We start from the raw sequence: 12079 nt of genomic DNA on the forward strand, positions 1-12079 counted from the left end.
GGGAGCTGTGGCATTCAGGCTTTCAGTATGTCAAAAATCATGGTAATGCTCACCTGGCAATTGTATTGCTTTGTATCTAGAGCATTTAGTGCTTGTTGACCAGAAAGCAAACAATCTAGTGCACGTCAACAGAAATTACCTGCATTTGTATCGAACTTTAACATAGTACAATGTCTCCATATACTTCAAACAACATTTAAATCAAAGCACGAGAGGTGCAGCGACTGCATCTTAATAATAATAATAATCGCTTATTGTCACAAGTAGGCTTCAATGAAGTTACTGTGAAAAGCCCCTAGTCGCCACATTCCGGCGCCTGTTCGGGGAGGCTGGTACGGGATCTTTTATCAGAGATGCAGATTTGAAGGACTATCTTCAAGGAGGAGCGAGTGGCATAGAGTTAGTGGTTTAAGAACGGAATTTCAGAACTTAGCTGAAGGCATGGCTGGTGAAATAATGATAAATTTAGTAAGAGGCCAAAATTGAAAGAACGTGTGGGACGAGAAGAGAATACAGAGATGTTGAAGTAATAGACCATGGAGGAATTTGAAAAGCAGAATGAGAATGCTAAAATATAGCAAGTTAACTTGAGGATCAGGAAGAGAAGTCAGATGATCACCACTTTGGTGGAGCAAGGGTTAAAGGAACAGGAGGTTGGTCTTAGTAAAGCTTGGGGAGGGCTTGCTGGGAGTAACTAGAAAAAGATGCACTTCAGGTGCTAGTACAGTGTATACGATACAACAGGAACTTGTTTCAACGCACTTGCATAAAGTGGAGATTGCAAATATTTTCCTAATTTTAAACTCTTATTCAGGCTTTTCTTTAAGCACAGTATCATTTTGCATCATATGTGACATCAACTTAAAACAATGATTGGGAAATTTGATTTTATCACGATTTGATTTTAAATGAAGGATGTAGAATGCACTAGCAGTATTTTCCTCTGCAAACGGTGCTCATTTCAGTGTCATGACTATTTAGAACCTCCAAGATCAGACCTGGAGTCAGACTGCCTCACTTCTAACTAACACATGTAGAACATGGAGTTTTACCTGGCAGAGCAGTCTTGCCTTGTGCATCCAAAGCTCACCTGGCTCTGCTTCACTATCGACTATCCAACAGCCACTGTTCAATTGGTTAGATGTTTTCTGCTGCTAAATTATATAAAATGAAAGGACACTGCGCAAGAGAAAATTCACGTTGCTGCCTTTGGGAGGATCCAGTACAACTGTGATACCTCAATGATTAAATGGTTTTGTGATGTCCCACCGAGATGGTTTTTATACAGTGGGATGAAATTAATTTAATGAAAACTAAACAAAGTATCAGATGAAATATGAAGGGGCCAGCAAAATGCTTCAATTGTTTTATAATCAATGGAAGTTTTTTAAAAAAATGTGGTTAGGTATCGCGAGATGAGATTAACTTTAATGCGATTCATTGTTTTTCAGGATCTGGTGAAGAGTCACTTGATGTATGCAGTGAGGGAGGAGGTGGAAGTCCTTAAGGAACAGATCAAAGATCTGGTAGCGAGAAACTCTCAGTTGGAACAGGAAAACAATCTGCTGAAGACTCTGGCTAGCCCTGAGCAATTAGCACAGTTTCAGGCACAACTCCAGACAACTGGGTGTTCCCCGCCAGTGTCTCAATCAGGACAATCTACTCAACCCACGCCACCAAATGGGGGGTCATCAGCTTAACGGTCTGGCTTAACAATCCATTGGAGCCAAGAGGCTTTGCAGAGAAGAGAAATAAACTGTCATATCAATCATCATGTAATATTTCATCACACACCAACAATTCCAAATTGGTTATGGGAACTAGAGTTGTATAAATTCAGAAAGAAACTCTCTTCAGTGTTAAGACAGTGGTCTTTGGCTAAAGGAGTTTGCTTTGAGGGTGTGAAATGAAAGCTTGTTCTCTCAAAGAGAGTGGTTGTATGCACAAAAGAAGAAAAGCAGCCATGCAGATCTGAGTGCTGGTTACCGATCATTGCTCATGCTTTGAAAATGCGTGCACAGTTTTATTTCATTCAGCACGCCTATGTCTGTGTGTGCATGCACGTGTAATGTATGTGTGCACCAATATAACTGCTTCCTGAGAAGGTTGAGGAAGAAGTGGATCAGAGGCAATCAGATACTAACTGGAGAGTTTGAGAGGGCCGTGCCCTTCCTTACAGTGCTATAGACCACTTTGATTTATAAATGAGTTATGAAGACAAACGGGAATATGAAGGCAAAACTGAACAGGATTTAACTTGAACTATAGAACTGTCACCTTGGACCTTAAATTGATAAGTTTGTTATGTTTACACAGCTTTTCCAGAAGGCGGAGAGGTGTAGATTTTTTTCAAGTTAGATGTGACTCTAAAGATTTCGGACAATCCAAAAGGTTGTTCATCTAATGTATATTGTGTACGTAGTGTAAGTATTGTGTAATATAGAGCTGTAACTATTAGGTTGTACAGATTGAAATCTTGCTGTTTCACTGATCCAATTGCATTTGAACATTTTTTAATGCTGTTGAACAGAAACGGCATTCTTGAACAATTATGCTGTCCTAAGACATAGCAGGGCTGGAAGAATTTTTTTTTGTAAGTTAATGGTACGTAACTGGTAATAATAGAAAGTAAGTGGTCCACTGGTCCCATTTCTTATGTCTATCAATGCTAAGCAGCGACAGACGTTACACGTTAGATGCATTGATAAAAGTGGTCTCTCAGTTAGAGGAAGCACTGAGAGATGAGAATCTATGGGCTCCAGTGGAATTGATTCTCTTTGATGCTTCATAGACCTTAGCTGTTGGTTCAGTAGCCCATTGGTCTGTCAAATCTATACTGTAATGGTCTGGTGTAGATTCCTTAGGACCCAGGACCCATGGATTCATCCAGCCTGGGTGTATTTGTTGCTTCTAGCTGGCTGTTGAATACTACAACAACATTGTACTCACCAGTAGTACAGTATCTATAACACCAACAGAGTGTGTGTTTTGACAATTGAGCACTCCAGACCCGAAAACCTCTGTTACAAGCTCAGATTTCTGCTATGGATTTCACATTAACAGTAATAGTGTTGGCTTATGTTCTGGTGCATGTTCTGAAACAGTTGTAACACATTCAGTTATACTCAACTACTGCACAACTTCGAAACTTTCAATAAACTCATGTTGGTAAATAATAGATTGAATTGTCTGCCTCTTTACACTGATTTTTATTGGGAACTGCAGCAAGATGCAAGTTTTAATTCTTTGAAAGAACTGTGATTTAAATGTTACTATTGTAATCCTGTCATCAATGAGTTGTTTTGATCGAGAGTTAACAGCCCTTCTGATGGCCTCACACGGCAGCTGCTTTTCCATGGGTGGAGCTCCGATTGTAGTTTTATGCTCTGTTTCACAGACTGGCCATTGACCGCTGAGATGGACTTCTACAAGATGTGCACAGTTTGAATATGTTAAGCCAATTAATGGGTTCTGCAATTTTTCCAGGTTTTGATTCGACAACTTTATGCTCCTCTCCCCCCCCCCCCCCAACCCTCCTTGTGTTTTCACAATTTAGATTGAGCAAGATTTGACTTGATGCATACCATCAAAAACATTTTAGCAATACTTGCATATACGGTACAATTGCTGTGGAGCTGTAAAGAATCAGACTGCAATGTTTGAAGTCTTGCTGCCAATTTCACAAGTGTTTTGTTTTCGAGATTACTTTTTCAGATCATCATGTGGAACATGTTTTTCTTGCTGTTGTTGCTCAGTTACATCTATACTGAACCATCTTTCTCTTTTGTGAAGCAGGGTGCTCGCACAGCCAACATGTTATATTGATGACATGTAAGATGAGAAGCAAAAATCTAAAATGGTAAACAGAAATCTGGTTGACTGCCACCAAACACTACAGATGCTGGAAATCTAAACAAAAAGTAAAAGTGCTAGAAATATTCAGCAGGCCAGGCAGCATATGTGGAGAGAGAAATGGGAAGTAACACTTTATGTCAGGGGCTGGGAAAAGTTAAAAGTGTAATAGATTTTGAGCAAGTGAAAGGAGAGAGTAGAAAATAGGAGAAATTAAATGAATAACAAAAGGGTTGGTAGTTCAGGGTCAAAGGAAGTGATCATGGGAGATGTAAGTGAGCAAAAGCTGTGACTAGAGGCGGTGTAAATGCCTGTCTACTGAACAGCTGCCATCCATAAGCAAAATGAGTAAAACTAAAACCTGCAACAAAGAAAAAGGAAACAAAATGGGAGTAGAGAATAAGAAAGAGTCTAAAGGCTATAAAGTGGCTCATTGAAATATGAGGTCATGCTCCTCGAGCTTCACTGGGACACTGCAGGAGGCAGAGGTCAGCCTGAGAGCAAGGTGGAGAATAAAGATCACGTGTCCAGAAACCTAGGGGTCATGCTTGCTAATTGAATGGAGGTGTTCCACAGAGCTGTCACCCAATTTGCGTCTGGTTTGTCCAATGTAAAGCATGACTGCATTGTGAGCAGCAAATTTGACTGCTAATTTTGTCAGCAGCAGCCAAAGTTTAAGGTTAACATTTGCTAATCTCTGGGTATAGTAAAACAAACCCATGACATTCACTTTAAACTTTGGAAAGTACAATTACTGAATTCATTTGGTAATGATCAGTTACTGAAGATTTTCTGAATTCTTCCCGTAACAAAATTGCATCGAAGGTTTGGAGGAGCATTTTGGGAGAAATGAAGTGTGTTTTTTATATGTAAACTTGTATTTAAATTTGGAGTTGCATTTAAAAAAAAATTTTTGCCCCCATTGGGCTACCTTTGTCTCAGCTGCAATTTTAACTGCCTCTTGATTTAAGCAGAAACCATCTCTTGAAACTGATATAATGTACTCTCAGACTGGCGTTCATCATGAATTTGGGTAGCACCACCAGATCCATGGACTGCTAGATTGAAGGCTAGTGTCCCCTGGAAGGCGGAAGAATCGAGCCTCCTGGCACCTGACAACCGAACAAACCAATTCAAAGCAAGAGTGTGGCCACCTGATCCTTGTTGACCGCATTATCAACCCAATTAGGTGGCTGAAGAGGCGAGAAATTGCAGTAGGGAAACTCAGTAAAAAGTCAACGGCAACAATCCAAATCTCAAACCTGGGAATGATAAAAAGATTTTGAGTTACTGTTTCCACAAGAGACTGTTCTGTCCCTTGGCAGAGGAAGTGGCTGCTCAGACATGCACAATGAGAATGGAAATTCGAAGTTGGATAAAAGAGGAAAACCACTGTCTGGGTTCCTTCTGAGTTTGAGATTGAAAACAGCTCCCACACTTGGTGCAAAATTCAGATGCTTCATGCTCTGTTTATTGAGCCTATAGACATGATCCAAAATAGTGCCCATAGTGCATGAACTTGCTCTTCCATTGAGATTTGTGCTGGATGTCATATTGGTGAGGGGGTTAGCGAATGTATGCAGTAAGCGCCAATTTAAAGTACACAGAGTAGCTCAATCATGATGCCAATCTGTCCATTTGACACCAGTGCTACCTGTTTGCAGCTCCAGCTCATGACCTCTATCAATCATTCACTGTTGAACACCCATTTAACAGGTGGAAGAATGACCCTCACCTGCACTATTTAAAGGGATCATTTGCTTTCAGGTTAGTTGCTGATGGATTTCTACTGGCTCTTGCCAAAGTCTACAGAGTAGGTGCCAAGCTGAAGGATTTGGTCGTAACTTCAAACATTGCTCCCAAACCTGAGGGCTCTGATAATATTTTTCCTGGGAATTTCTCCCAGAGATGCAGCAAGACTGAGAGAATGAGCAGAGGTCACACAGACCAGGACAAGTTTCTGGGAGGTGGGGGAAGAACATGATGGCAGAAGACTTGAGCTTCCATGCAGTAAGTTGACCTTTCATTACTTCAGTGAGCTTCCACTACAGCACTCGGACATTGGGTACCTTCTGCTTGTGCAGCAATGGAAGCAGAGACATTGGCGCCCACAAGTGTGCTAATTTAATTGCACAACACTTCCATGCTGGAAAGGATGGCACTGTGCAATGCCCTGTGCAAAGCAGGTGTTGGACCCTCGTGCTCCTTAATGTGTAAGCTTTCTGGCAGGCCTATCCACGCACAAGCATTTCTGTCTGCAAACCCATTGTTCCTTTTTTTTGTTTCAAAGCAAAACACTGCAGATGCTGGAGATCTGAAATAAAAACAGAAGATGCTGGTTATACTCTGGTCAGGCAGCATTGGTGGAGAGAGAAACAGTTCACATTCCATCAGAATGGGAAAAGCTGCAAATAGGTTTCAATGAAGTGAAATGGGTGGGGGGAGGAAAGGTCTGTGATGGATGGAGGGCAGGAGAGATGAAATGGAAAAGGGATGATGGTGCAAGACAGCAGATGGTGATGGGAGAAAGAAAAGATGAAGAGGTGTAAGAAAGTGCAAAGTCACCACGAACAGCTGTCATTCAAAAACAGAACTCTGGTTATTATTGGTGAATTCACTGTTGAGTCTAGGCGGCTATAAAGTGCCTAATCAAACGATGGAGTGCTGTTCCTCCAGCTTACATTAAGCTTCATTGGGTTAGTGTACGAGGCCAAGAGCAAAGAAGTGAAAACGGACGTGGATTGGAGAATTAAAACAAGTGCTCAGAAAGTCGGAGAGTGAATGGAGGTGCACTGCAAAGTGGTCACCCAGTTGCAGTTTGTCTCCCCAAAAAACAGCAGGCCACGTTGTGAGCAGCGAATATAGTAGACTAAATTGAAAGAAGTATGAGTAAATCACTTCACCTGGAAGGAGTGTTTGAGACCTTGAACAGTGAGAAGGGAGGGAGTAAAAGGGCAGATGTTGCATCTCCTGTGCTCCCTTGGATAGGGGAGGGGGGTGTTGGGTGTGGGGGATTGAGGAGAGAACCAGGGTGTTGTAGAGGGAATGGTGCCTTTAGAACGCTGAAGGGGGAGGGAACAATGTATTTGATGGTGACATCAAGCTGAAAATGGCGAATTGTTTCCGAGGATGGGCTATATGTTCATGGAGATCTTTGAGAGCGTCATTAGCAAAGCATATAGAGTCGTAGGCTTCATAAATGGAGGCGTTGATTACAAAAACAGGGTAGTTATGCTGCATTTTACAAAACTCTGGCTAGGCCACAAATTGGGTTTTGCATCAGGTCCTGGTCACCACACTTGAGGAAGGTTGTGAGGGTTCTAGAGTGGATCGAGAGGAGATTTACCAGAATGGTTCCAGGTATGAGGGATTTTAGTGACAAGGCTCGATTGGAGAAGTTGGAGTTGTTCTCCTTGAGCAAAGAAGATTGAAGGAAGATTTTATGGTGTATAAGATTGACAAGTTTAGATAGGTAAATGAGGAAAACTTCCTGATTTATACAAGGACCAGAGGATTGACTGTTTTGGGGAAGAGATGCAGGGGAAAGAGCGAGAAGCAAGTAGCAATGTCCTCGAACAATCAAAGGAAATGTGGGTGTGCTCTTGTAGGAAATAAACATTTAGAGCTGCAGGGATAGAGCAGGAGAATGGAACCAACTGAATTACCCCATGGGGAGCCAGTTAAATGACCTCCCTTCTGTAAATGACTTGATGACTCTGACCTATTAAATATGAAGGCCGAGGATGGAAAGTGAGGACAAGGGAGCATTTTCATAGTTCTGGGAGAGGGAGGGAGGAGAAGGGGTGAGAGCAGAAGTGCAAAATAGCATGGAGTCGACCGAGGACCTTGTTGGCAAAGGTGGGGAAATCCTCTATTTAAGAAATAGGAAGACATTGAAATGCTATTATGGAAGGTTGAATCATCCAAACAAATGCAACAAAGAAATTGGGAGAATGGAATGGAGTCTTTATAGGAAGTGAGTGTAGTTGAGGCAACTGTGGGAGTCACTGGACTTATTATGAATAGTGATGGATTATTTGACCCTGGAAATGGGGAGAGAAGAGTCGAGGAGGGGAAAAAGATCAGAAATGGACCATGTGAAGGTGAAGATAAGAGTAGAAATTTTCACAGGAAGAAATACTTTCAACTAATATTTACTATAAAGTTACAGCTACCTTGATCAAACTTCCTTTCACCCCACTTGTATTCCATTCTCCCAGTTTCTTCATGTCATCACGTGCTCTGGCACGGTGGCGCAGTGGTTAGCACTGCTGCCTCACAGAGCCGAGGTCTCGGGTTCGATCCCGGCCCTGGGTCACAGTTCGTGAGGAGTTTGCACATTCTCCCCGTGTCTGTGTGGATCTCACCCCCACAACCCAATAGATGTGCAGGGTAGGTGGATTGGCCATGCTAAAATTGCCCCTTAATTGGAAAATAAAATTGAATACTCTAAATTTTTTTTTTTCTTTAAAACATCTGCTCTGACAATCCAACTTGCATACTAGCAAAAGGCACCACCCTGCTGGAGGATGAGACCACATACAAGTCTGTAGATCTTTTTCCTCAGCCAAGGATTCTCCCCACCATGATTGCCAGGGCCCTCGGGCCCACCAGTTCCATTTTCCACACCCGTGCTCTCACTCCTCTTCCCCGCAACCCCCCTCTTTCTCTCTTTCCCCTCCACCCCAACCCAATCCCTGATTGGGTTCCTCTTGAACTCTTTCACCTCCACCACCCACCATCTCCAGCGTGATGCCACAATAAAACACATCTTCGCCTCCCTTTCCTTGTCAGAATTGAGGGATCGTTTCTCCATGGCACCCTGGACCACTCTTCAGTCAGCCTCAGTCCTTTCCCATGGCATCTTTCTATTCAAACTTGAGAGATGCTGCAGCTACCCTTTTGCCTACTACCCTCCTATCCAAGGCTCCCATCTTCCAGGTGATTTATATGTACTTAGTGTAATTTAATATGTTGCATTCACTGATCACAATGTGATTTCTTCTACAGTGGAAGGAGTAAACTGGATGATCATTCAGTCAGTAAGTGTGACTCCAAGCTTTTGATTGCCTGTCATTTTAATTCTCGGTTCTGTTCTTACTCTGACCTCTCTGCTCTCTGTCTCCTACACTGTTCCAATGAAGGTCAACATAAGTTTGAGGAACAACAGCACCTCTTTTGATTTAATATTTTATGTTGAATTCCACAATTTTAGATTATAACCACTGCCCTCTTGCTTTTAGCGGCTGTTAGTAATGATTCTGTATTTCCCCTTTTACACCTTCTCTAAGCCCATCTTTTACATCCCGTTTCCCTTGCAACTTCGCCCCATGTATCAGTTAATCTGGCCTTCCATCTTTTCGTAGGTGCTTTAAACCTGTCACATCTCTGAACTTTGGCAAGTTCTGTTTCTCTCTCCATAATATTTCCAGCATTTCTGTTTTTCATTCCGCCACCTTCTATAGCACCACCCCTCCTGCTCCCCACAATCCAGGCCCTGTGCAGCCTTATCAAGCACGGTGGTGCCTTTACCGCCCTTGTTCCCTGCCCTGGCCACTCACCCCAGTTACAGGTCCCACCTCAGTCGGGTGGCTAGCGATGGTGTATATTCATCTTCACTGTCGTCTTGTTTTTTGCTCTGGTGCTTTTGAGCCACTGCCTGGCCAGATGGCAATACTTCGGATTCTGAGGAGAAAGGCACAAAGGTAAGTAAGGTCGAGGGGGTGTAGGTTGTGAGGAGGAGCATTAGGTATGAGGATACCATGATCTCCAATGGTTTCAGCCCAATACTGACCACTCTAATTATGGTGAACGTTGGCTCCGGTTGTTTCTGCATTTCTCTCATCCTCGTTCTGAACTGATCTGACCCCATTCACTTTTTACTTCTTCCAATGTACAACAACACATGGTGTTGAATTTTGCAACCAAGTGTCACCATGTCAAATTAAATTTGTGGGGAGCTCACATGACATGAGCATGGTAGCAGCTACATTTTTGCCAGCTCTGGCTCATCTTTTAATCTTTATTTGTATCCTTGTGTATATTTCTTTTGAGCTACATGGTTAGTGTAATGTACCAAGACTTTGTCAATGTTTCAGCTTTACTGAGTCATGATGAGAGGCTTTGATTCTTGTTCATTTGCGGCAGCTGGAAGGAGTTGGGCTGGGCACTGTCTTTGGTGGTACAGCTACGTTTAGGAGGATTCCCACCCCGATGGTATGGTATTTACCGGCGGATGATGATTGATTGCGAGGAAGTTAATCCGTCTGAAAGGCTGGGCTCTGCGGTGCAGAGCGTCAAGGCTCAGTTTCAGGAGTTGCGAGGTGTCTATGGAGGCAGTGGCAGTGCACAAGGAGGTTCTTGCGACAGAGAGAGCATTGTTTTTGGTGAAAGCCTGCCTCTGCACGGTTTGGGTCCTTTTGCATGGCCAGTTGACCTTCCTGTTGGGTTCGGATGAGGGCAAGCAGGAGCCCTGCTGAGCCTGGCGTCTCCGGTGAGATGGTGGAGCGGTTCGCACCCAAGTTTGAGAACTGGCTGCCATGTGTTAGGAATCCGAAGGTCGGGCAGCTCAAATATGATGGAGCGCATTGAATCCTAGGTTGGGGTGGGCCTGTTCCTGGTGTCGGATGAGAGGTCTGGGGTTTGCCTGAGCCAGCCGGGCCATACCCCACTGCAGTAGCCTAAGTTGTCGATTGCTTAGGCCCGGTCGAGTCAGCAGACTGGAAGTAATGAAGCTCATGTTCAGATTGTTGCAATCAATGGAAGATCCTGAAGAACACTCATTAATTGCGATCCTGCTTTATCCTTGACGGCTACTTTGTGCACCAGTGGAGTGGTCCTTACCCTGATGACTACCTCACTCAGTTGTGATCCTGGACTTTAATCCCTGATAATCATGATGTCTGTTGTCATTTTATCTGTTTGCTGGGAGGTAGATTCTTTGGGGGTGATAATCCTGCGCCGTTAATTATCCTGAATAAGGTTTTATCATGTCACGCTGATTGTTAGTTGCAAGTTTTGTGGCACAGTTTCTTTATCCTATTATATCCTTTTGGGGAGGGGGGGTGGTCGGGAGGATGAGCAGAGCTGGAGTGGATGGAGGGTGTGGGTGATGAGGTTAGTTCTGTCAAAGAACAAAGAACATTACAGCATAGGAACAGGCCCTTCGGCCCACCAAGCCTGCACTGATCCAGATTCCTTGTTTAGAACTACTTATTTCCCAAATGATCTGTATCCCTCCATTCCCCATACATTCATGTGTCTATCAAGATACATCTTAAATGTTGCTATCGTGCCTGCCTCCACCACCTCCCCAGGCAACACTTTCCAGGCACCCACCACCCTCTGTGTGAAAAACTTTCCCCGCATATCTCCCTTAAACTTTCCCCCTCTCACCTTGAACCTGTGCCCACTTGTATGTCCTCGCTATGTTTGAGGAAGGTCCCCTGTAGTCCGGATCTAGTGTTTTTCTTTTTGGCTGCACTTATTCTTCAGTCCCAGGCAGACTGTTTTATCCAGTTGAGGACGGGAGTTTAATTGAGTTTCCCCCTTCAGAGTTGTCAGACATTTCTCCTGAATTGGGTCTTTCCCTTTGACTGTCCTTCTGCTGTCAACCTTTTGTGAGCAAGGTTGTTTCTAAGATCCTCTATTTTGGTGGTGGGTGGTGTGTCTGGTGGAATGGTCCCCCCTGGGATAGTGTTTTTTAGGCACCGTGTCTTGCACAGGACCGGACAGGCCTAGCCTGTGGGGGGAGATGTAAGAATAAGAGAGGTTATGCTAGTCCGAGGGGCCAGTTCTTTCAGGTCTTTATTCTTGAGGTGGCACTGGGCTAGGCCAGGCCCAGTGTCGCAATCATTATCTTGTTGCACCTCTGGAGGTGCCTGGCGAAACGTGCACATTCAGAGAGATGTTGAATTGGAGTTGGTTTGAAGGCGAGGCCCAGACTCATCCTTGGTTAATTCCTCCTCAGAGTTAGATGGGCCCACGTGGGAGTTGATTGGTTGGTTCTTGCTTTGTTGCAATATGGTGGATCCAAATCGTTAGTTCTGACCGAGTTCTTCTTCTTCCTCACTTTACTTTGGACTTGGTGTGATGTTGGTTATCTATATTTCTCTTAATTTGATGCTAGCTCTGTAGTGTTGGAACGTGGGCCTTGGTGGCACAGACGGGAAATTATTGATTTTTTTTTTTTTTTTTTTTGTGTTGGCTTTTGGGTGATCAAATCCTT

At 43.6% G+C, this 12079-nt stretch overlaps 1 protein-coding gene across 4 annotated transcripts in view; it reads left to right on the forward strand.

The window, feature by feature from the left end:
• LOC140428172 (TSC22 domain family protein 1-like) overlaps positions 1 to 3176 on the forward strand; it is a 260710-nt gene extending 257534 nt beyond the window's left edge. For all 4 annotated transcript variants that reach the window (XM_072514324.1, XM_072514328.1, XM_072514327.1 and 1 more), the window contains one exon: positions 1452 to 3176. In XM_072514324.1, the coding sequence (XP_072370425.1) occupies positions 1452 to 1700 (249 nt within the window). In that variant the 3' untranslated portion in view covers positions 1701 to 3176. The remainder of the gene's footprint in view (positions 1 to 1451) is intronic.
• The last annotated feature ends 8903 nt before the right edge of the window (positions 3177 to 12079 follow it).

This window comes from Scyliorhinus torazame, chromosome 8 (assembly GCF_047496885.1).
Source record: "Scyliorhinus torazame isolate Kashiwa2021f chromosome 8, sScyTor2.1, whole genome shotgun sequence".
NCBI lineage: Eukaryota > Metazoa > Chordata > Chondrichthyes > Carcharhiniformes > Scyliorhinidae > Scyliorhinus > Scyliorhinus torazame.